The following is a 24,941-nucleotide window of genomic DNA, read 5'->3' on the forward strand; positions in this document are numbered from 1 at the left end:
GAAGCAGTGAAAAGTTGTTTCTCTGTCAGCTGCTGTGATGCCTGGGGAGCCTGTGTGAGGTCCAGACTCAGGGTTTGTAGATGAACCCAGTCCCTAAGGTTCTGGATCCCTCTTAGGAGTAACTGGGTTGGGAACAAGGAGAGCTAAAGGCCTCAGGGAGATTACAACGCGTCATCCAGGGTCACCTCAGTTTTCTCATCTGAGACGTGGGCGTGGTGAAAGGGGACACTAGGGGCTGGCCCAGGCAGTGGATAGAGAGGCCGCTCCCCCAGCTCGGCATAGACCCAGGGACCCAGCAGTGCTGGCCCGAACTGTGGCTGGAGGGCGAGGAGCCGGCCGGGCCCGGCGGGCGGCGGCGCTCTCCGGGGTCACAGCACCGGGCGGCGGCGGCGGCGGAGGGAAGATGCAGCTGCGGTTTCTAGCGCTGGCGGCAGCTGTGCTGCTGGGTCCGTCCCCGGGTAAGCGCGGCGCGGCGGGCGGCTGCGCGGGAGGCCGGGGCTCCAGCGGGAGGGGAGGTCAGGGTTATGTGGGGTCTGGAGACGCACTCCTACCCCGCGATCCTGGCGGCGCCGACTCAGGTCTCCTCGGTTCTCTAGTCCTGCCGGCGTCTCGCGGTGGGGACCCGCTCTCGGGACAGCTCCTGGTCCCTTCCGAGAGTCGCAGGCCGCGGAGCTCAGGGCGAAGCCAGCCTGATCAGAACCCTAAGTCGGCGGCGGCTTCTTCCTGACTTTCGTAGTAGTCGGGACCCGCAACTGCTGCCAGCACCAACTTCCCTTTAACTATCTTCGGAGACGCTCCGAAAATGAGGTCAGGAGCGACCGGATCTTCCTAGCCCGCTGGGCACGGAGGACTTACTAGTGAGTCTTCTGAAATGGTCAAATCTGGTTAGGTAGGGTGTACTTGGCTTCATCCACCAGGATCTTCCCCCCTACACACACACACTTCTTTGGGGGTCACCTCTGTTGGCTTGCATGGCATTTCATGGCTCCCACTTACAGCCTCTGAAGAATCTCCTCCTCTTGGTCCCCTAGCAATAGATATATTAGTGACTCTCCCTTCCCAGGTGACTACCAGCAACAGGTGTACACTATCTCATTTAATCACAGTGGTGTTTCAAAGTAAGAACATCAAGGTTTTATCGATCCAAATACTGCGTAAAACATTGACTCAGTTTATCAAGCCCACCAATCTCTAAGGCAGCGCAGTTTTATCCCCATTTTAAAAACAAAGAAAGAGGTACAGGTATGAAAAAGCAGAACCCTTTATCCATCCTGGATGTACCCAGGGTCACCCTGTAGTTCCTGTTTGTCATCCCTCACCGGGGGCTGTCATTCATTCCTTGAGACATCTCCCCCATGACTCCTGACCTCCGCCTGCAAGGGAAAGCCCAACATACTCACTTAACTATAAACCCACACTCAATTCTACACAGTCCCCTGCCTTCATTTAGGAATAGAATAGGAGTTTATTGGTCACCCAATCCCACCATTCATCTCACAGAAAAGAAAAAACATAACAAAGAACAACAACAACAACAACAAAACCCTATCAGTTCAAGTACTTATTAAAAGCCAAGCCATGGTGCAGAGTGGTGGCTACCAGTGGTCTTTAAAGTCAGATCTCCCAGGATTGAATTTCATCTCTGTTATGCGCTGTGTGAGTTTGAGAATTAGCAGCCAATGAGGATACATTAAGGGAAATAATCTAATTGCCTTAGAACGGTATTTGGCCTGAAGTTCATTTGAGCGTGTGTCTACCTCTGTCACTAGACACGGCAGTGTTTGCCCTGGACTGGAGGTGGTTTTAGGTGGTAGCTCACAGTGAATAACTTGTAGGGTAGGTTTGGAGGCCTCTCTGCTTACTGCTCCTCCTCAGTAGCCCCTGATGCTACAAAGCAGTGTACTTCCAAGGTTTGCTGTCTTGAACCGGACATCACTTTGCTGCCTATTAAAAGTCCTGGATCCTGGAGATGAGTGGAGGATGTCTTTAGGCAGTGGGGAAGGCAAGCCGTAGTGCCAAGTGCACCTTCATGGCTTGCTCAGAGCTGGAGCTGTGGCCATTTCTGTACACTGGGAGAAGCCTTAGCTCCCTGCAGCTGAGGCTGCTGCTGCTTCACGAGAAGACCCCGTGTGCTCTGGGGCTCCATGGGTATTTTCTTAGAGAGCTTTCTGTGCTGTTCTTTTCATGGCGTTACCAAATGCCAAAGCAGAGGCTAGACTCTGAATCTCGTCCCCAGGAAGCCGAGGTTCATGCAGAAGCACAAACGGCAGTGTAACTTGTGGGACCCGTGTGAAACAAAAATTTAGGGGATCTTCTTCAAAATAATTAAGCTTTCAAGCAATGATCAGTAAAGGCTAACACCGGTGGGCATCCCAGTGGACATCTTTGTGCCTGTAGCTCTTGCACACATGGAGCCTATCCTGATCCAGGGCAGTGTAGTGTCCCAGTTAACACATACAGACTTATACTCACCACAGTCCTATGCTTGTACTAGCCATGAAACACATGGTTTTCCATTCACCATTTAGGTGAAGAAGCCCAGGATCTGAGTGCCCCATTCTAAACAGAAGCTGGTTTCCAGCCAGGACATCATAGGACACCAACCCAGGCTCTTACCCAGCCCCTTGACCCTTCTTTTCTGTGCTCACTGCTTCTTCTCTGGCAACAAGACAGGCCTGGGACCATGTGACTTCCTGCACTCAGCCCTCAAGGGATGCCTGGGGCTTTCTAACATCAGAGCACATGCTTGTAGAAAGAATGGAACCATGGCTGCGGGAAGCTTGGCCTTCTGTTTGGATCAGTGTCATCCATTTCTGTATTGTCACCTGTCTTGTTTAAGAACTGGCCTTTGACTGGGGCGAGGAGTCCTCTCCAGGGGACTATATACAGGAAGGGGTTTTAGTGTGGGCCACAGTGGAATGTAGTTCACAAAGGGAATCTTTTCAATTCTAGCCTGCACCTGGTTCTTCTGCCGTGGGTAGTGAGACCCTTTCTCTTGGGACTTGGAGGTTTCTCGGCTGCTGAAATTTGGCTTTCCTAATTCCAAGATAGCCTTTAGCTCATGACCATATTCTTAGGTCTCTGTAACCCCAAGACAAGGATCAAGGTCATTTCAGGACTGTCTTTCTTTCTTTCTTGCTCGATTTTTGTTTGTTTTTGTTCCAGGGTTTTCTTAAACCCTGCCTGTTTCCTCCATGGCTGTGACTTTGCGGTTGTAGTCTCCCTCCTTGTCCCAATCAGGAGCTGCCTCATCCACTGGCCTCTTAGCTCAGTAAGGTCTAAGATGGAGGCAGAAGACACAAAAGGGAAGCAGAAATTCTGAGTGTGGAGGTGTGGTAGAGCCCATCCCTCACCTTAGCTCTCTGCAGTCTATGCTCCGAAAGCAGATGCTTGCCTCCTGCTTCAGGCTATTTAGGCCAGAGGGAGAGGGTCAGCCCTGCCTAGCTGCTACATTCTGTCGGATGGTGGAGGAAGGATGAGTGACTTGTGCCCTGGGCCATCCCTCGTGCTGAGTCAGCATGTACGCAGTGTACCTTTCTGCCCACAGCTCATGCATGCTTTGCCTGTCAGTCCGTCTGGCCTGTGTACCCACTTTCCATTGTCCTGCCTCCTATTGCTTACCCCCTTTCTGCTGAGCCACAGGGGACACAATGATACAATGGGAAAAAACTGTCCAGCTTCTCTTCACAAGTATTGAAGTAAGCACCTTTAACTTGGGCCTATGCTTGTCAGGCCCCCTACTTGTACTTTCTCCCTTCCTGGCTGGGCCTGAGCTGCAGCTGTCTGCATGGACACTTGGCATAAGGAGCCTCCCGCTCCAGTGCTGGATGGTGCTACCCGTGGCCCCTGACTTTGAAAGGAGATCCTGCCTCTGAGAGCTTGTGACTTACAGCAAAGCTTTTCTGACAGAGTCTGAGGTGCTTAGCCATCTCAGGTTCAATGTCTTCACACCTTTGTGTGTGTGTGTGTGTGTGTGTGTGTGTGTGTGTGTGTGTGTGTAGGTTGTAGGTAAAAGGTTGGAGTGAACTTTCATCAAGAGGCTGGCTGTATGCGTTTGCCTGCTGCCATACCAAGTGGCTTTAACAATAAACTTTTATTGATTAACAAGGGGTGAAGTCTGAGATCAAGGTGACTGGGGGGGGGGGTCTGGTTGTCCTTAGGTTTCTCTTTGTTTGGCTGGTGTAGCATCTTATTCCTGTATGCATGGTCTTCATCTGGATGAATCTGTGTTCTAATATCTTCTTAGTCACATCAGTCACAATGCTTCATATTGTCACTGGGTCCACTTAAGGATCTCACGAAACTTAGTCTTTACCTACACATACACTGCATTTGGAAGTGCTAGAGGTTAGAACATTGAAGAATGAATAGTATAAGGTGCACAATTCAGCCATCTATGAATGAATGAATGCCCTTGTCTTCCTATGGATGACACTGATATTTGGAGCATCTGTAGGAAAACAGATGGAAGGCAGAAGGGTACACTGCTGGAGAGAGAAGGACACCCTGGACCACCCTCCCCCACCTCAGTCCTTTTGCTTTCTGAAGCTTGAGATAGGGCTTTGAGCCTGAGCCACAGGGTGACAAGAGGGGAAGGGATACTAGTTTGCCTCCAGGATGGAATCTGGCCTCCCATGGGGACTGGAACACTTGGCACATTCTCTAGGTTTCAGTCACTATAAATAATCCGCTCTTCATGTGGAGTTACCAGGAGGAGCCTGGAGTGCAGGGTTGGGTTTGGTATCATCCCACCCATGTTGTTTCCATTTCCTCTCTTCCCAGCCCCTCTGGCTCCAGTGGGGAGCCTTTGGGGGTGGGTCAGGCTGGCCCTGGATTCTGTAAGCCAGCTGCTGTGTTTTGGTGCTCTCTCTTCTGTCCAATTCTCAGTGGCTAATGGAATGGAGGTCAGCCAGGGGTCCCAGCTGCCTCCTTATTCACCAGGGAACTCTCACATGAGGCTATCTGCACCTCCGATGAGCCTCAGCCATCAGGAGGAAGGGCTGTCCACATGGGCCAGGTGCCAGCCAGGTGGGTAAGATGCGGAAGATGTGGGCCACTTCTGCTTCGTTGTGGTTGACTTCTGACAGCAACAGCACTGCTCTTGGGGAAAGCAGAGAGCATCCCAGAGGACAACCTAGATAGCCAGAGAGCTTTGACTAACCAAATCAGTGTGGAGTGCCTTCTGCCTTGTAACATGACACTCAAGGTCCCCAGGCAGGACTTCTCAGAGGCCTGTTGACCTGTATTTCTCATGTATCTCCTAGCCTGGCTCTGTCCCTCATGGCAGGAAAGAAAGGATTGGGGACTTCACACAGAGCACAGCATCCAGTAGCCTCTCCACTTGAGTTTGCTCCATCTACTGTTACATCAATCAGAGCCTGGCATGGTGCTGGGTGCTGAGGAATGCTCCCCAATACATATCGCCCTAGCCCCCTTGTGAATATTACCTTACACAACAAAGGCGAATGATGGATGCAACTGGGTTAAAGTTCTCCATTATATTGGAGGGTCCTGAGTTTGGTGCCCAGCTTCTAAGAAGGCTATAGAAGACCAATCCTTAAAACACATTTTTTTTTCAAATGGCATGTTCTTTAAAATAACCAAGAATGTGACTGTCGTGGTTTGAATGAGGCTTATCCCCTCAGAGACTGAGGTTGGAATTTGTTCCCCATTGTGAGATACTGAGAGTTGAGGCTTTAAAGAAGTGGTTAGGACTCTGTCCCTCAGGAATGGATGAATCTGTTCATTCAATCAATGACTATTATTATAAGGATGGGTATTTTGTGAAAGCATTTGCTTAGGTCTCTAAAGCACCTCTGTCTTTACACGTGATGTCCTGTGGTAGCCTGGAAGCCATGGCTTAGAATGGTTCTGAGGACACCCGCCTCTGACATGGTCCTTCCCATGAGCTTCGGCGTGGCCTGGCCGTGCCGTATCACCCATCATGGGATTGGTTCATGGGAAAGGAACCAGTGTTCAGCTTCTCTAGGTTCAGCTGATCTGGTGTCTCCAGTGAAGCTCAGGAGGAGAACTGTAGCTAGGTGTGGGCTCCTCTAGATTAGTTTACAATAAAAAATTAAAGGGCAGGTTGTAGTGGAAAGGCCTGGAATTCTGAAGCATCTTTTGGGGTATTGGGCGAGTCCCACATCCCTCTTGGTTCCAGAAGCTCCTTCCTTCTTTCATGTTTTGCTCCATTTTGTGTGCTTCAGTGCAGACCATAGATCCTGAGTCCAAAAAAGCCACTGAGAATCTTCCAGTGCACGTAGCACTCGGGTAACCTTCTGCTTGGCCATTACTGCCTAGAACTGGACTCGCTGCCACTAAGAAAGTGAGCAGGGAGGAAGATAGACAGATTCAGTCTCCTGGTTGACAAGCCACTGCAGCTGCATCTCGTGCCTGCCTCTGACTCTCACAGCCCTGTCAACATGGATAAAAACACAACATGAGAAGGCTAGTGGAGAAGATGGGGTGTGAGCTGAGTTTTCAAGATATTCTCCAAGTCTTGATTCATATGTAAAATTTGAATTTCCGTGGCACCTTAAAACATTTTTGAGAATGTGTCCATTCAGATGGCCGGTGTTTGGCATACCATATGAACGAGACCATCACATATAGGAATGTGGGAGCAATGAGGCCCATAGAATGGATTCTCAGTGGCTTCTTTGGACTCAGGATCTATGGTCTGAACTGAAGCACACAAACAAGCTAACGTTAAAAAAGATGAAGGAAGGAAGGAACCTCTGAAACCAGGAGGGATATGAGGTTCTCCCAGTACCCCAAAAGATTCAGAATTCCAGGCCTTTCCTAGTCATAGTGAGGCTGAGGAGTGAGTATAGAGAGTGTCGGGATCATTGCCTCTCTGGCCCTTCAGCGCATCCAGATGCCAACAGCATGTGGCTCATCCCTGGCTTCTGGCAGTGGCCTGGCTGCATGAATCCAGGCTGCGGCCTTCATTCACCTTTCCCCCTTCCATTACAGAGATGTGTGGTGCTCTCAATGTCACGGTGTCCCCAGGGCCTGTGGTGGATTACTTGGAAGGGGAAAATGCCACTCTCCTCTGCCACGTCTCCCAGAAGAGACGGAAGGACAGCTTGCTGGCTGTGCGCTGGTTCTTCGCCCCCGAAGGCTCTCAGGAGGCCTTGATGGTGAAGATGACGAAGCTCCGGTTGATTCAGTACTATGGGAACTTCAGCAGGACTGCCAACCAACAGAGGCTACGCCTGCTCGAGGAGCGTCGAGGGATGCTGTACAGGCTGTCTGTCCTGACGCTACGGCCAGCAGATCAAGGGCAGTATATCTGCAAAGTGCAAGAAATCAGCAAACTCCGGAACAAGTGGACTGCCTGGTCCAATGGCTCCTCAGCGACGGAAATGAGAGGTGAGAACGCTGCTGGCATCTCTGAGGAGGCGCAGTGTGTGATCAATGGTCCTGGCTTTTGTCAGTATGTAAATGCTGGTCGCCTCATTGGCTCTACTAGTATAGTTAGTACACATCTTGTGGCCTCTGTGGACCACAGGCCTGTGAATCAAGTTATGAGAATGAGGACAGCTCTTGGACACTGTGGCTGATGTGGAAGTTAGATATGGAGGCAAGGACAGCAGAGTGAGTGACAACCTCCATATTAGTCATGTTCTGTCTGAAATGTTGAACGTTGTATGGTGTCAGATGAGAAAGCTGGCCCTTACTTACTGTGGCCAGAGGCCTGTAAATGTATGGCCCGAGCTGCGCTTACTGTGGACTTGGGTCGGGACTTTGAGGTCACAGAGAGAATGAGGGAGGTGGGAGGAGGGGACTGTGGGACATAAGTCACTGAGTCGGGGCAATATACAAGTTACAGAAAACAGTCTTTGTTATTTTTCTTGGTGCTGTGACTGAATACCAGACAGAAATCATCTAAGAGAGGACAGAATTATTATGGTTTATCGTTTTGGTGTTCAGGATGCAGCTGCTTGGCCCCATGCAGCAGGCTAGATTGTCATGGAAGAGGGAGGGATGTGATGGTAGAGGGCAGCTGCTCATATCACAGCCAACACAAAGCCAAGGCCAAGGTAGGAAGAGGCCAGGGATAGTATACCTCCAAGGACCCATTTCCAGGGACCCACTTTCCCCAGCTAGGTTCTACCACCCACAGTGTCTACTGCCTCCTCAGTTAATACCAGTAACTGGAGACCAAGCTTTCAACACTTGTGGGACATTTCAGACTCAATGGGCAATGATACTGAAAAGCAAGCAATGTCTTTGGCCCATGTGGAAGTGTAGTAGTATAAGAAGCTTCCAGAAGCAGTATCCTTCCTTCTCACAGAAGCTAGACGGTGACGTGTCTTCAGATATGATCAGGAAGAGAGTGATCTTTGGACACCTTGAATTTTCTCGGGTGGGCTCTGTATGGCAAGTGCGTCATTGCAGGCACATGGCCATGGACTGTTAGTTACTGTGTCTGTTCAACTGTTCCTAGGCCAAGGTTGAGCCTCGTTGAGGAAGTCCTAGAGGAACTAGACTAGACTTTGGCTAGGAGGCAGGACTTTGACAATTTCCAGTCCATTGTTCAGAGCTGTGTCTCTGTGACCATTTTAACTAGGGGTGCCTGGTACCCAAAATCAAGTGTGTGGTGGGAGAGCCAGATATAAACTTCCAGCCCTCTAAATGGGGCTGCTTTGAGTTCTTGATCTGCTGCCAGGCTTGGGTGTCAGCTAACTGTGAAGTTTGTGAGAAAGGTGAAGGCACCAGGGTCTCCCTTCCTGCAGGCAGATGGGAGGTGAGTTTGCACTTCCCAAATTTCTTGACTACCAAACACCATGTGGGAAGTTTGTCATTTTTATCACTAAGACACCTCTGGCAATGTTAATGCATTCAAGTTATGTCTTTAAGAGTGTCAAACTTGGGTTTGATCACACACACACACACACACACACACACACACACACACACACACACTCACATGGTTAAGAGATGCACAGAGTAAAGCTGTTTGTTTCTAATATGAAAGATGCTAATTTTATCATACACAATATATAACACTAAAGCCTTAAAGCTATAGTTTTGGTAAGCTTTTTTAAAGGTGACTTTTTTTCCATTGTGAAAGAGATGTGTTAAACGGAGGTAATCTACGTGGGAGGTCTTTGAAGCAGCCACTTGTCTTTGGAGTTGATGTCATGGTTTATAGTATGATGTGTTTGCACAAATGCTGTGCACTTCCACCCTTAAGAAAATTAATTCAAGAAAACAAATGACCACTAACATAAATATGTATTTTGGCATAGAAAACCAAACAAAAAAATACAGTGGCTGAGGAGGCAAACAGCACAGATGATCACTTGGCCCTACAGTAATTGTTCCTTTCTTTAAGAGTGTAAGCATGTGCCTGTGCATATATAGGTGCAAATGTATGTCTATGTGTCCAGTATATGCTAAGGTCATGTACTACATCTCTAGGCAGTGGCAAATGCTGTCAATTAGCATATGTGAAAAGGTCTACTGCAATTATTAGTTTATTATTTCATGTGAATATACTTTAAGTGAGTGAAGCTCTTCCTTCCAGAACATTTGAGAACTTGCTTCAAACATCCAAGATAGCTTGCAAGGCTTCACCAGAAATAAGAGCATTTCTCTTTCTCTATGTTCCCTTCCTTCTCCTTCCATCTCTGCCCCTCCCACTTCTCTGCAGCACCCTTCCCTTTGCTCATCATCTTTTATATTTCTTTTCTTTTTCCTTTTACAGCTGAGTAATATTCCCTTGTGTGTAGGTACCATGTTTCCACTTGTCAGCTGATGGACATCTAGGCTGATCTATTTCCTACCTACTGAGAATAGGGTAGCAATGGACATGGATGAGCAGAAGTAATGTCTTTCTAGTAAGATATGAAGACTTCTATGTACATGGAGGAGTGGTAGAGCCAGGTCCTATGGTAGATCTCTTTCTCGTTTCTTGAGAAACCTCTGTACTGATTTCCAAAGTGGCTACACCTCTTTACACTTCCACCAACATTGCATAAGCATCCCCCTCTCCCTAAATCCATGCAGATAGTTGTTGTCACTTGGGTTCTTGGTGGCCATTCTGATTGGGGCATGGTGGAGGCTTTAATGTGGTTTCAATCTGCACTTTTTGATGCCTAAGGATCTTGAGCGCTCAAGAGTGTTCATTAGTTGTTTGTGTTCTTCTTCTGAGAACTTTCTGTTTAGTTCCACAGTCCATTCTTTTTTTAGTTGTGTTCTTCCCTTGGTGTTTAGTTCTTTGAGTTCTTTGTGTAGTCTAGACACTAATCCTCTGTATAGCTACAGAGTTTCTTCCATTGTGCAAGCTGTCTCTTCAAGTAGTTGATTCTTTGTTTTGCTGGCAGAGGCCCTTAGTTTCCTAGGGTTCCCTTTGCCAATTGTTGGTCTTAGTTCCTGGTCACAAGGTCCTTACCTATGCATATGCCCTACATTTTTCTCCAACAGGTTTGGGGTATCAGGTTTTATAATGAGGTCCTTTATCTATTTGGAAGTAAGTTTTGTACAAAGCAAGTGGTAAGGATATAGGGCTCTTCTTCTTCTTCTTCTTCTTCTTCTTCTTCTTCTTCTTCTTCTTCTTCTTCTTCTTCTTCTTCTTCTTCTTCTTCTTCTCCTTCTCCTTCTCCTTCTCCTTCTCCTTCTCCTTCTCCTTCTCCTTCTCCTCCTCCTCTCCTCCTCCTCCTCCTCCTTCTCCTCCTCCTCCTCCTCTTCTTCCTCCTACTCCTTCTCCTTCTTCTTCTGTCTGTTGACATCTTGGTTTCTCAGTACTGTTGAAGGTTCTATCTTTTTCCCAGTGTGTTTTTTAGTGTCTTTGTCAAGATCAGGTGGCTGTTGTCCCATGGAGTATGTTTGACTTTTCTATTCTGCTCCGTTAATCTGTGTGCCTGTTTTTTGCCAGCACCATGCTGTTTTTATTGCTAATGCTCTGCCGTGTGACTTGAAGTTAGACATGTTGACACCTCTTTTGTTCAGCATTGCTTTGCCTTGGTCTTTGGTGTTTCCAAATACATTTTGAGATTGTCTTTCTTATGTTTGTGAAGAAAGGATTTGGTATTTTGATAAGAATTGCATTGGCTCTAATCTGTAGATTGCTTTTGGTACTATCTTAGTTACAGTTCTCTTGCTGTGAAGAGACACCATGAACAAGGCAACTCTTAGAAAAGAAAGCATTTAACTGGGTGGGGGCTTGCTTACAGTTTCAGAGGGTTGTCTATGATCATCATAGCATGAGTAGATAGATATAGTTCCAGAGCAGTAGCTGAGGGTTGATTATCCTAATCTACAGGTAGTCAGCAGAGAGAGAGAGAGAGAGAGAGAGAGAGAGAGAGAGAGAGAGAGAGAGAGAGAGAGAGAGAGAGAGAGAGAGAGAGAGAGACAGACTGGGCCTGGAATTCATGGGCCTTTGAAATCTCTAAGCCTAGTCCCAATAATGTGCCTTCTCCAAAGGACTATATCTACTGCAATAAGACCACAGTTCCTAATCTTCCCCAAAGTGTTCCACTAACTGGTAACTAAGCATTTAAATATACAAGCCTATGGGGGCCATTATTATTCAAACCACAGTAGGGTGAGCATTTTTTTTTTTCGAGACAGGGTTTCTCTGTATAGCCCTGGCTGTCCTGGAACTCACTCTGTAGACCAGGCTGGCCTCGAACTCAGAAATCTGCCTGCCTCTGCCTCCCAAGTGCTGGGATTAAAGGCGTGCGCCACCACTGCCCGGCTCTAGGGTGAGCATTTTAACAGTATTCATACTGCTAATCCATGAACTGGGAGACCTTTTCTTCTTCTAGTGACTTCCTTGATTTCTTTCTTCAGTGTGTTAAAGTCCACATTGTAGAGGTCCTTTGTTTACTTAGTCATATTAATTTCCAGGTATTTTAAATTTTTATGATTATTGTGAATGGAATTGTTTTTCTGATTACTTTTTTTGTATACTATATGTATACATATATTGTGTGTGTGTGTGTGTGTGTGTGTGTGTGTGTGTGTGTGTGTGTATACATGAAGGCTACTGATTTTTCTGTGTTAATTCTGTATCTGGTCCCTTTGCTGAAAGTATTTATCAGCCTATTTATTATTGGAATCTTTAAGGTCTCTTATGTTTAGAATCATGTCGTGTACAGATAAAATACTTTGACTTCCTCTTTTCCTATTTGTATACCCTTTACTTCTTTTCTTGTCTTATTGCTCTGGTCAGTACTTCAAGCACCAGGCTCATCCATACAGCTGCTCCAATTGTATGGTGATTTGTCATCTTACTTGTCATCCCTTTCCAGTATGGCATTCCTTTTCAAAAGTTGTCTTTACTCAGGTGCAGTTTACATGTGATTAATTACACAGAGTACTTTTGTTATCGACTCTTAGAAAGTATTTCCAACCACGTGCTTGCTTATCCAAGGGTTTATGGGCACATATGAAAGGACAGGGAGATGAGTGGGATTGGGGTGCCTAGTGTAAAATTCACAAAGAATCAGTAAAAAGTTAAAAAGCATTCATAATTTTCTGTCACAGTTTTAATGATGAAAGCATTATTTTTATCCTTTTAAAGTCTGTTTTTATATAAAGATAATTTACTTTTTTTCCAACTATTCTTAGAGAATAAGACAAGTCCCCCCATTATCAGCATTTCAGATTTTTCTCATGTATTTTATTATTCTTACATGAGTTATTTTTCTTTCAGATAACCTTGAGAAACAACTTACATAGTTTTGAGGAAATTATGTTAGGTTTTGATTGGTATATTGACTTTTAAAATTATCATTGTGTTGATATATACATCTATGTTTTTGTGTTTTATGTTTTTAATGGCAAAATGCCTGAGGTTGGAGTTTCAGTGAGGAGAATGAGTTTATATAGCCCTCAGCTTTTAAGTCTAAGAGTTGAAGGTTGGGTGGCTGTGTCCGTTTGGCTCTGATTGGAGACATCTTGGCTGAAGCACAACATGACAGTAGGCATCATAGAAGGAGCATGCACAAAAGGTGTGGTTACACAGTGAGACAGGAAGCCAGAGGGAATTTAAAGCTCGTTCTGAAATGGTCAGCTTTTAAGGAAACTAACTGGGGCCTGAAAAAAAAATCAATCCTTTCTGAGAGCAGTACCCCAAATACCTACCAGACTGGCTCCCTTTCCCCAAGGTTCCAACACCTCTGAAATTCATTCTGAAATGAATTCTTGCAGGGAAAACTCATAATCATAGTAACAATTTGCTCATCTTTGCTATTTTAGTTGTTCTTATCCATGAGCCCTGTGTTCCTTCATCTATTTCAGTTTTTAAAAAATGTCTTATGAATATATATACATATATATACATGTATACATATATATATATATAACTTTTTAATTTTGTTTCTTGATTTGTTTCTTTTAATTTCTCCATATTTTATTGTTGTAACCAAAACCTAGCTCCCCCTTTTATGCATGTGCACATAGATACAGTTTGAGAGTTGTTATTGATGATAAGTATGGAGTTTGACTTTTGTCGAGTTGTTTTTGGAATGCTTGGATCCTTTGTATTTCATTTGTGGTCTCTTCAGTTGCTTATCAATGTGCCCATGACTTTATATGTTGATTTTCTTGACCATGTCACAGTGGCCAGTACTTTCAAAGCATTTTGTATGATTCTACCATGAATTTAGCTTCACTGAGTTTCCATTCTGATCACATTTGCTCTGTGTAGCTCCTGTTAGAGACTTAGTTAAAAACCAGATTCGAAACATCCATGGTTCCTACTAATCAACTCAGCAGAGAGGCCATTGCGGTTGTTCTAGAGAACTTTCCCCTTTGGAGTTTCTAAACCCTTAGCTGTATATCCTTGCTATAAGTCTGTCAGAGAGAGAGAGAGAGGGGGGGGGACAGAGACAGAGACAGAGACACACAGAGAGACAGAGAGAGAGAGAGACAGAGAGAGAGAGAGAGGAGAGCCCACCAGCTTATAGTGGCATTCACATGCCTCTAACCACCTGGCATTCTTCATCTTTTCTAGAATTTTCCATCTTCCTTAGCTGTAATTACTTCTGGGCCTGCTTTTTCCCCTTGGAAAGGGAAGAGAACTGGAATTACGTGGGTCCAAGCTGGGAAGCTCACATACTAGTTTGTTGAGTAGATGAAAGCCGTGGATATTATGGGGCAGCACAACCAAAGTTCATGACCGTGGTGCAGTGTTCAGGTAGGGTCCTGAGTGTTCATGTGTGTCATGGCGGAGCCAAGTCTAATATCATGGTGCCATTCATACCACTGTGCTTTGATTTGTTTCCTTGAGTGGTAGAGCATGGGAAAGAGCTGCTGTACAGGGACAGCATAACCTTCACTCTGTCACATTCAAGCTACATCCTGTGGGTGGCGGGTCCATGTGCCTGTCATATGCATTATGAATGCCATTCACAATAAAAACAGAAGTGGTTTGTGGATTGTAGCTGTGGAGAGGCTCTGACAGTACCCAACTAATACAGAAGTAGAGGCTCACAGCCATCCATTGGACTGAGTACAGGGTCCCCGAGGAAGGAGTTAGAGAAAGGACCCAAGGAGCTGAAGGGTTTGCGGCCCCTTAGCACGAACAACAATGTGAACTAACTAGTACCCTCAGAGCTCCCAGGGACTAAAACTCCAACCAAAGAGTACACATGGGGGGGGGAACTCATGGCTCCAGCAGCATATGTATAGCAGAGGATGACCAAGTCGGTCATCAGTGGGAGAAGAGGACTTTGGCCCTGTGAAGATTCTATGCCCCAGTATAGGGGAATGCCAGGACCAGAAAGTGGGAGAGGGTGGGGTGGTGAGCAAGGAGAGGGGAGAGGGAACAGGGGATTGTTTTAGTTTTTGGTTTATTTTATTTTATTTTATTACTTCTTTTCTTTTCCTTTTTTTTTTCTTTTGGAGGGGAACCTGGGAAAGGAGATATTGTAAATAAAGAAAACATCTAATAAAAAACAAAAACAAAAACAAAAAAACCCAGAAGCAACAGCAGTGAAAAGCCCATGATCCAAGCAAACAGTCGACACATCCCAATATCTGTAGCACCCCTTGCCTAGTTGTGTATGTACCATGATCTTTCTTCCTAAGGCTGGCCATAGTGCATGATATAAATAGCAGTTTCTGGAAGTAAAGCCTAGACTAGTAAGCTAACTCTTTGGGCTGCTGTTTTACATTTTCAGTGGAAAATTATTAAGCTATGACAGAGATTAGGGATTTTGACATGGGAAGAAATAGATATTGGGGCCTGTCAGCAAATCATGTGTTGGGTTTTGACAAGCACTCTTGGGTGCACTGAAGGTTACTGGCAGGATGTGACATAAATCCATAGGCAGAAGTTAGGACTGCGTGCTGGAAACTCCTGAGGGCAATGAGACCGGGCTCAGCACATTATGGAAAATCTGTCATTGCAGATGAACTTGTCAGTGTAGACTTTCTCATATGAAGGTAAAAATGAAAAGGTGAAATGTAAGGTGCCCCGTGCCATATGCCACTTGCTGGGCAAGAATCCTTCCTTGCATAGCAAGAACAGGGACTAAGGAGTCCTCTGCAATGTGTGGTGCCCCAGCACTGCTAAGGCTTGCTATTGCAATAATCAAGGTCAAGGCTAGGTTTGACGGCACTGAATTGTTTTATCAATGACATTGAAAAGGGTGCTCATACCGCCCTAACAAACTTTCAGAAAATACAAAGTTGAGAAATGTTTTTAACTTTGGCAAGGAGTCTCGAATAATAAAAATGTTTCCAGAAGAGGTAAAGAAACACAGGCAGGAAATAACAAAATGAGGTTCAGTTTGAAGGCAGGCAGAGTAATACATTGGGGGCACATGAATCTTAAACACTGTAGGATCATCACCAGGAAGCTGTCTCTGTGAAGAGAAAATGGGAAATGATTAGATGATCTTGTGCAATGTGACACCATAGTGTATCAGCTGTTGCCATTTCTATGCATGGACAGGTCAGCCTGACATCCCTAGGAAGGCAGATAAGTGTGCTATCCATGCACTGTATAGGTAACCACACAATCAACTCTGAGAACACATTTCCAGAGACACAGATACAATCCCCCAAAGAAAGACAAATGTAAAGAAATTAACTATAGCCCTGGAGAGAGAGAATCTGTTCTTTCAGTCCAAGGAGCTATGGTTGGCTCAGTGAAGAAGGTGCACTGGAAAAAATACCATCTGGTTCTAAGTGGATTTGGGGTGTGTATTTCTTTTTTGTTGTTGTTGCTATAACAAAATGCCTGAGAATGGGTAACTCATAAATAATAGATTTATTTAACTCACAATTCCAGAGGCCAAGGAGTTCAGAACATGTTGATGGTACTGTTATTTGAGAGCTTCCTGCTCATCAGTGTAGTTCAGGGCAGAGGGCTCACTTTTATAACAGAGCCATTCCTGTGTAACCCAACTTACTGTTTGTGTCCTGAATGCATGAATGGATTTGGGAGGACCCTGTGGGATCACCTTTCAAAAGACCTTCCTCTCAATATTTCTGTATTGATGACTAAGTTGCCTGTGGGACAGTATAAGATCACATCAGCATCAATAGAGTGGCTTATTAAGTCATTGAAGTGATGGGAACCCGGGAACACATGGGTAGATCCGTCTGCAGGAGGGATAAGCCATTGTGAGTGCAGGGGTAAAGACATATCCATGACACCATGGGTGCACAAAGGGAGGAGAGGACAGTGCTGGAACTGACAATGGGTGGCTCATGAAGGGGTATGGATGCCTAGGTGCTCACAGACTGAGTCATGAAGGGGGCTGTACTGAACATTAAAGAGTTTCCAATGGGTGTTCCCGGCCAGTGTTACAACTTCGCCTGATAAGAAGCAGTACTGGAGCCATTGATAAGGTGCGGATTCCCAAGCATGTGAATGGGGTCTGGTATGTGAGTTGGAGATGGATTTGACCACTCAGTCAGTGCTGTCAGCTCTGGAAAACTGTAACACATCCCACAGCTTCAGATGGGTCTGCCTGTTGGCTCACTGAAACACAGATTAGAGAACTAGATGAAAACACAACCATAATATATGTCTTTGGTAGCTCAAAGGGTTGAAGTGTTGGGGCCTTAAGTGTGGCAAAAGGACAAGAGGGATGTGAAGTTGTCAAGTGAGAAGCTTTGATTAATGGAATGAGTGTGGTTATGTGAGAGATCTTTGGAGTAAACTCAGTGTGGAGTTGGACAAGAAGCTCCTCTCATGTGTATAAACCTATGTGCTCTGAGTTCCGTGAGCTGATCTCTGAGTTGAACAGGTGTAGGCTTGTGGGTGGATGAAATGTCTGAGGATTGGGCTGTGGGAAACACCATTATTGAGGTAATGGAATGAGATATTGTGGTTTGGTGTTCACTGCATGGACTCCTCTGGGCTGGAGGAGTGACACTTCCAGGTCACACTCTGTCACTGGGTGAAGTTACAGAAGGAACACAAGCAGGAACTTGAAGCAGAACCCATGAATGAATGCTATTTACTGACTCATGCTCAGCTAACTTTCGTAAAGAGATCAGGCCTGCCTGTCTAAGGATGGTGCTGCCCACAATGGGCCAGGCCCTCCCACATCAATCATCAGTGAAGATACAGTCATAGGCAAAGCCATGGGTAAACTGGATCTGAACAATTTCTCCACTGCAGTTCCCTCTTCCCAGGTGCCTTTTAGGTTATGTCAAGTTGACAAAGCCTAACAGTTCAGGAGTATTCATGATGCTCTGAGTTGGACTAGATTCTCTATCCGGTAAGCATGATAACCCAGTAGATCCCCAAATGCCATTGGCTTTTAGTAACCACAGGCATAAGATGAAATAAGGTAGGAAACAGACAAACCAAAATAAAGTTGCTAAGGATTTCACTTAGATAGTTGTTAGTTGTTGGATAATCAACACAAGTATCTTTGTTCTAAAAACTGAAAACACTGCATGCCTTTTGAGACAAAGCATCTTGCTCTCTTTACAGTATAATTCCAAGATCACCTTTAAAATGAGGTGAAGATTCCTTTTTTTTTCTTTTTATTTATTCTTATCTTATATATTACATCTTAACTGCAACTCCCTTCCTCCCTAGTCTGTCCCTGGCTTTTTCCCTTTACATGTGATCTAATCCCCTTAACTGCTCCCCTTAGAAAGGAGCAGACCTTCTAGGGACATCAACCAAATATGGCATAACAAAATATAATAAGACTAGGCACATATTCTCACATCAAGGCTGCATGAGGCAACCCTGCAGGAGGATAAAGGTCCTAAAGGCAGGCAAGAATCAGAGACAGCCCCCACTCCCACTGTTAAGAGTCCCACAGGAACACTGAGCTATAAAACCATAATATATATGCAGAGGGACATTCCATATTCTAAGGCAGTGGTTTTCCATCTGTTGATTTCAGTCTCTTTGTTGGTCGAACAACCCTTTCCCAGGAGTCTCCTAAGATCATTTGAAAACACAGATATTTACACTACCACTCATAAAAGTACCAAAATTTCAGTTATGAAATAGCAATGCAAATAATTTTATGCTTGGAGGTCACCACAACAAGAGGACCTGTATGTATTAAAGGGTCACAGCATTAGGGAAGTTGAGAACCAGTGTTCTAAGGGGTTCAAAATCTCTCATGCATGTTAGAAACATGGTTAACCGAGTATCATTCATCCAAAATTCATGGACCAGAAGTGTTGTGGATTTTAGATTTGTTCAGATTTGAGGATATTTGCTTGTGCTTTACTATTGGAGGATCTCTAATTCTGAAAATGTGAAAGAAAAAAAAAAACCTTTGAAATCTGATAACATTTCAGATTAGGGAGACTCAACCTGTCTATGGCTGGTTGCTTTGTCAAATAATGATGTTTTCTGTTGCTCCTATAAAAATAAAGGACTTGTCCAAATCCATCCGCACTCCCCATGCAGTGTTGACTGGTCACTTCTGTGTATAGGACATAGCAGTTTGCAATTCAAGCCTGTCCGCTGTGTTGGGCTGTCAGAGTTGTAGGTGCCTCTCCGTGAGCTCTTCCCCTCTCCCTCTGCCCCAGGCCCCTTGTGCTAGTCTTCTATTCACTGTTCTGTGAAGGAACTCCCTTTCCTTGTTTAACCAGCCTGATCTCTCCAGGCTTTGGGAGTCTCCCCACTCTGTGACTCCTCCAATCTTTGTTGTGTTCCATGACAAGTTCCTAGACTTGTTGTCCATCTAAGGGTATTGATCTGACCAGGTCCATCCCAGAAATTGCTGATTCCATAGCTTGATTGGTTAACATGGCCCCAGGCCACAGGGGGATCCTTAAACCTTGTTTCTTCAGCTGTGTGCAGTGGTGAGGGTTCATGAGGTTCTGACCAAGAGGCCTCCCTTCAGTCCTGGTACCATAATCCTGTGGTCACTAGCTAGTTACAGAGCTTATCCTTAGAGCCCATGTGAGTGAGACATTGCCTTCCACTTTAGGCTTCAGCTGTGAGGGCTGCAATGGCTTTGGTCCTCAGGAGTTTGTGGAAGGAAAAGGTCTTTAGCTGTTTTTCAGCCAAGCTCTACATCCTGTGGGATCAGAAGCAGTCAAACATTTTGAGATGAAATACCCACCCCACTATTTAAAGGGAACCCCCTTCATCAATAGTGAAATGCTCAGAACAGCAACAACCTGCAGACTTGGGCAGTTGAACCAGGGTTTACTCTAACCCCAAACAGCATAGTTGAATGAGCCAGACTGTTGTTTGATTTAAGGTTATATAAGTCAGCTTTCAATGCTGTTCAAATGGAAAAATGCTGTTACCATAAGAGTGTGGTGGCCGACCTGGCAAGATGGCTCAGCGTGCAAAGCACTTGTCAGGCAACTTTGAGAACCTGAAGTCCATTCTCAGAATTCACCTGGAAAACATCTACTGGGATGCCTGGGGAGAAGAGAGGAATCAGGAGAATACTGGAAGCTTTCTGACAACTACTTGGGCTTATATCGTGGCAAACGAGGGAGCCCACCTTAAACAAGATGGAAATTGGAGGCAGCAACCCAGTTCTTCCTCTGATTTTCCCATGATCTCTGTGCATGTGTATGCCAACATGTGAACACATGAGTGTATCATGTCCAGACACATCATGTATAGAGAGGGCGGGCAGGAGAGGGAGATAAAGAGGGGAGGGAGGAAGGGAAAGAGGAAGGGAAGGAGTGAAAGAGAGAAAGCACATGAGCACAATTTATGAGAAAAAGTTTAGGGGCAAGGATGAAATTAGAATATAATTTATCGTCTGGGCATTTGACCCCAAAATGTAAGAGGGGACTTAATAATTAGATTTGGACTTAATACCACAGGGAATGGATGCCTCAGGTTTCAATGGAAGAAGTTAACTAAATCCCTTCTCTCTGGAGGCCTGGAACAGATAATTAGGAGTGAGATTTACTAAACATTTAGTGCTACTGCTTAATTAAGCAAGTGCACATCATGGTGTTTACAGTGTCAACAGGTCCAAACACTCAGAAGCAACACATTCACAACCAGAGTGTAATTTAAACAACACTCAGATGCCTTCCTCATTGGACCAAACCACAAGCCAACCATTGGCCTTGAAAACTGTCAGGAGATTAAAAGACGTAAACTCCCCAACATGCAGGAAGTTTCCCTTTATGAAGCTGTCCTTGGGACACTGTGCCCAAAGAGGCATGAGGTAGACAGCCAGCGTCCCTGTTGACCTTGGATTACAGCCTCCTTAGTGAGGGGAGGGCATGATTAGAGAGCATGAAAAGGTGGTGCTGTAGAGCAGGTATCCTTGACATGGGCGGAAGACAGGGACAAGTGTACTGTTCTGGTACATGGATGAGAGACGTCACTTTGTGGAGCTTGCTTGACCCAGAGGAAAGCTTCAATAGACACAAAGGGCCCTGCCATGTCAGAATGGAAGGCAGCTCAGCCCTAAGTAAGAGGAAGAGAAAGTTAAAAAATCAAGGACGTGCAAGTTGGCCATGTGAGCCAGGGGAGTGGGGCAGGCAGTAATGAGAAAGTAGAGATGGTCTGCCCAGGGATTTCAGCACCCTGCCAGATTCTGCTGTGATGTCTCTCCTGTGATTCAGTGTACAGATCCAGAAAGAGGTTCCATGACCTATTTTACATGTAAAAGATGAGTTTACTCAGAGACCCTGAGGAGGTCACTGAGGACCAATGCTGACATAAGGCTCTGTTCCAGCCTCAAGAGGCTGTCTTTGACCAGAATCTTGGAGAGGCAAGGGGGAAAGGAAGTGACAGGCCAGCCTCAGAGCAGGAACAGAGGTCTCTGTGTCTAGGGTTCCTCCTTACTCTTCCGTAAACTTCCCGATTGAAATGGCAAAAGGGGGCAGAAACGATGCTGAATGAGGCTGAGCGAGTAACTTTGTGTTGAGCTTCAGTGTTCCCTACTCCAGAATGCTGACCCTTGTGTTCTCCCTTGAGGAATGTGGACTTCCTTTGCAAACACCAGGCACCCTGCGAAGTTTATCTCTTTTTAGTCCTTTGCTTTGTTTGCTAGAATTCAACTTAGCCAACTCCCAAAAGGCAAGAGTGGCTTGCACCGAGCAAAGCTGAGCCTCAGTGTTTATCAGCAAAGCCCCTGGGGAGGTCACTGAGGACCAATGCTGACATAAGGCACTGTCCCAGCCTCAAGAGGCTGCCTTTGACCTGAATCTTGGAGAGGCAAGGGGGAAAGGAAGTGACAGGCCAGCCTCAGAGCAGGAACAGAGGTCTCTGTGTCTAGGGTTCCTCCTTCCTCCTCCGACTTGCAGATCCAGATATATAGGGTGGGAACACAGCTACATTTTAACTTTTTCCCCTTGGGAATTATCTGGTCCTTCAGTACGGAGGGATGGTGAGCCCATTAACTCTGAATTAGGAGCAAAGGGGCAGCTGACACCTTTTGTTTATTTCCTGATCACTTATTTTTCTTACATGAGTCTGCAGGATGGAGTCAGAAGAAATGGAGGCAGGATGGCCTGTGTTCTTCCTAGATATAAATTAGCAAGGCTCACATGTCAGGGAGCAGGGTTCAGATGTCTGCTCTTCTTGACAGAAGCTAAGAATCATCCTCTGCTTAAGGAGTCCTGCACTTTTCCTGTCGAAAGGCTGTAAAATAAACCCCATGCAGTGCAAGTCCAGTGCCAGTGCATGCAGAGCTGAGCCCTGTGGCTGGTGTGCTGCTGCGTCTCCATGGCTTCTGAGGCTTCAGAGAGGAAAGGGGGCTTGGGAGAGTTGGGAGCTCCTGTCCCTGGCCTCTTCCAAAGTTTCCAACATGTAATGATATCATGGTCCTGCTTTCAATTGTTTTTGAGTAACCTGCTTCCCTAGTATGCTCCACCGTACTGTACCATACCATACCATACCATACCCCATACCACATTACACCGTGACATCACACCACACCATACCATACCATACCATACCCCACCACACCATGACACCACACTACACTATACCATACCATACCACTGACTGATCCATTCATTCCTCTTGTTTCCTGCTGAGACACCATCTTGTTACATTGCCTAACTTTGTTTCTAACTCTTGTGCTCCAGGGATCCTCCTGCTCCAGCCAAGGACTGCAGGGATACACTTCCAGAACCACTTCACTCCTGTAAAGTTAACATGCCTTGACCTACGGACCAAAAAGAATTCTAGCAAGCGAAGGAGCAAGACATAGACACAGACAGGACAATTGTGCCCTGCACATACTCTGTAGGTAGAGATGTGTTCTAAGGCAGCATATTTGGCAGGGAATGGGAGGCTGAGATGCTGGATAGTCCTGGAGGAAAGATTCTCTGATGCAAGTTGCTTCCAGAGCCCGAGTGTCTCAGAGACTATGGACCACTGTCCACATTGCATAGCAGCCATTACCATCATAACCAGAGCAGCTGTTATTGCCGTAGGAGACCCTTTATATCTGGCCTGTTGGGTTTTCTCAGCAGAAGGGTTGGAGAGGGTCATTAAAGGCTTATCTGAGCTTTTGACCACCTCTTCCTCCACTTTCCCCCTAGCTGTCAGTAATTCTATGCCAACTGCAAGTGGTTTTGGAGGAAGAAAGTATCTTAAGAGATGGAGATTTAACTCCAGTTATAAAGGTATAGGAAGTTCTTCTAAGGAATGGGAGACAGACAGGCTGAGGTCAGTCTTCCCAGCTCAAGAGTTAGCATTTGCTATGTTCTTGGTCCTTGGATGTGACCTACATCTGTCTTTGAAGCTTCTCTAATAACTGAATTCTTTGTTAAAGAAAGAGGGCATGGGCGAGCAGAGCTGGGAGAGATTACTGGATAGATTGAAATGTGTAACCATCTCTAATACAGACGTCTGGGATCCAACAGTCCAGACAGCTGTGGTGTCCTTGAAAGTGTGGAAGTCTCTCCCTGCCCTGAAGGCATTAGCACAGGGGCTTCGTGTGAACTTAGTCACAGCTGAAACACACCTGCCCCTCGGACATTTCTGGGGCTTTCTTTTCAGGTTAGGATTCAAGGCCACTGATTTCCCTGTATGAGGGTGGGCTCCCTAAGACCCATCAAAGCATGTGACTAAGGCTCCTTCTTCAAAACCTAGTTTCTGCTCCTTCTAGACAAAATTGGTTTGTCTGAGTCCTCTGAGCTGCAACCTCATATATATATATACATATATATATGTATATATATACACATACACACACACACACACACACACACACATATATGTTACAACTTATTCGATTTCTCCCTATTCTGCTCCCCACCCCCCGGGGGAGGGAGGGGTGTCAGGAATAGCTGGCCTATTATTGTCTGGGCCACTGCCTCCTTGAGAAGACACACAGGATCTGTCTACTGGTGCCAGATTCCAAGACAACAACACATCAGCCTGCAGTCAGGAGTTGACTGGGGTAGGAGCAATCTTTGTTCCTCTCCTCTGCTTTGATCTTGGAGCCACTGACCAATAGGCGCAGTGGCAGTGGTCGTGTAAATCGAAGCCTCTCTTACTGGTGCAACAGTACTGAGAAGGCCTCCTCCTGCCTTCCTGTTTAGCAATAGTCCCCGAGGTCCTAAATTCTGTAGCAACTGGAGATTGGGTCGAGACTGGGTCCTACACATGACTTTCCTGGAGGCAGGCAGGATGGAGGAGAAGACAGTGCATAAATAATTACAGTGGGCTGGGTGGGGAGGGGGAGGTTGGTCGTCACTCACTTGCAGGAGCTTCAGTGAGGAGCCATTCCCGAGGCTTGTATAGCCTCTGCCCCCTTATGTAGCCCCAGCCTCCATCTACAGAACAACCTGCCAGAGCTGACGGGCTCCAGAAATTTCAGCAATTTGGACAGGAGGGCTGTTTGCTGATCCCTACTGTCTGACTGTACAGCTGGCTTTTAAGGGGAGGAGACCAATAGCCAAAGTACACAGACTCGTTGGCTTTGGGTAGAGAGCCTAAAGTCTCCTGATAGCTAGCTAGTTCACTGGGAGTGAAATTTGCAAAAATATGCATTTTCTTTCAGCATGCCTTGAGCCAACATGAATAATCTGTGGTTGGAGAATGTGTCACATTTCCTTTTGGTCTCTGTGTTTTGTGGTGGTAGAAATCAAACCCAGGACTTCACACTGAGATGCACTTGACCCCTGACAGAACTATAGCCAGCTTCCAGCTAAATGCTTTTTAGAAGTATTGGTATTCTCTTTCCCCTGGTTCATCCCAGAGAGTGCCTCTCTCACTACAGGGCAGATTGGCCAAGGTCAATTTATATTGGCCTTGTGCGTGTGCCACAGGGGGAGGTACACAAATGCAGGGACCAGAGCCATGGCTGCTCCACTACAAAGCCCTTGCTGTGGACAGGCCGTATCAGACATCTGGGTTTCCTTACAGTCCGTGTTCTCAGACACATAGCTTGACATTGTGTCAAATTCACTTGAGATAGCACAGGATTAGCAGCTGAAATAAGATAGTTACAGCAGAACTTCGGGAAGTTCCTGCAGCCCTGGCAGGGGCCCTGTGCAGTTTTTCTTTCTTGTGGGAGCAGATAAGTGTTGCTAATCTTCCAGTGCCAAGC

The 24,941-nt window shown here is 45.9% G+C and overlaps 1 protein-coding gene across 1 annotated transcript in view; it reads left to right on the forward strand.

The window, feature by feature from the left end:
* The first annotated feature begins 246 nt into the window (after positions 1 to 246).
* Vstm4 (V-set and transmembrane domain containing 4) overlaps positions 247 to 24,941 on the forward strand; it is a 91,918-nt gene continuing 67,223 nt past the window's right edge. The window contains exons 1-2 of the mRNA XM_031361506.1: positions 247 to 458; positions 6,979 to 7,377. Of these exons, the coding sequence (XP_031217366.1) occupies positions 404 to 458; positions 6,979 to 7,377 (454 nt within the window). The 5' untranslated portion in view covers positions 247 to 403. The remainder of the gene's footprint in view (positions 459 to 6,978; positions 7,378 to 24,941) is intronic.

The sequence above is a fragment of the Mastomys coucha genome, unplaced genomic scaffold, assembly GCF_008632895.1.
Source record: "Mastomys coucha isolate ucsf_1 unplaced genomic scaffold, UCSF_Mcou_1 pScaffold9, whole genome shotgun sequence".
Taxonomy (NCBI): domain Eukaryota; kingdom Metazoa; phylum Chordata; class Mammalia; order Rodentia; family Muridae; genus Mastomys; species Mastomys coucha.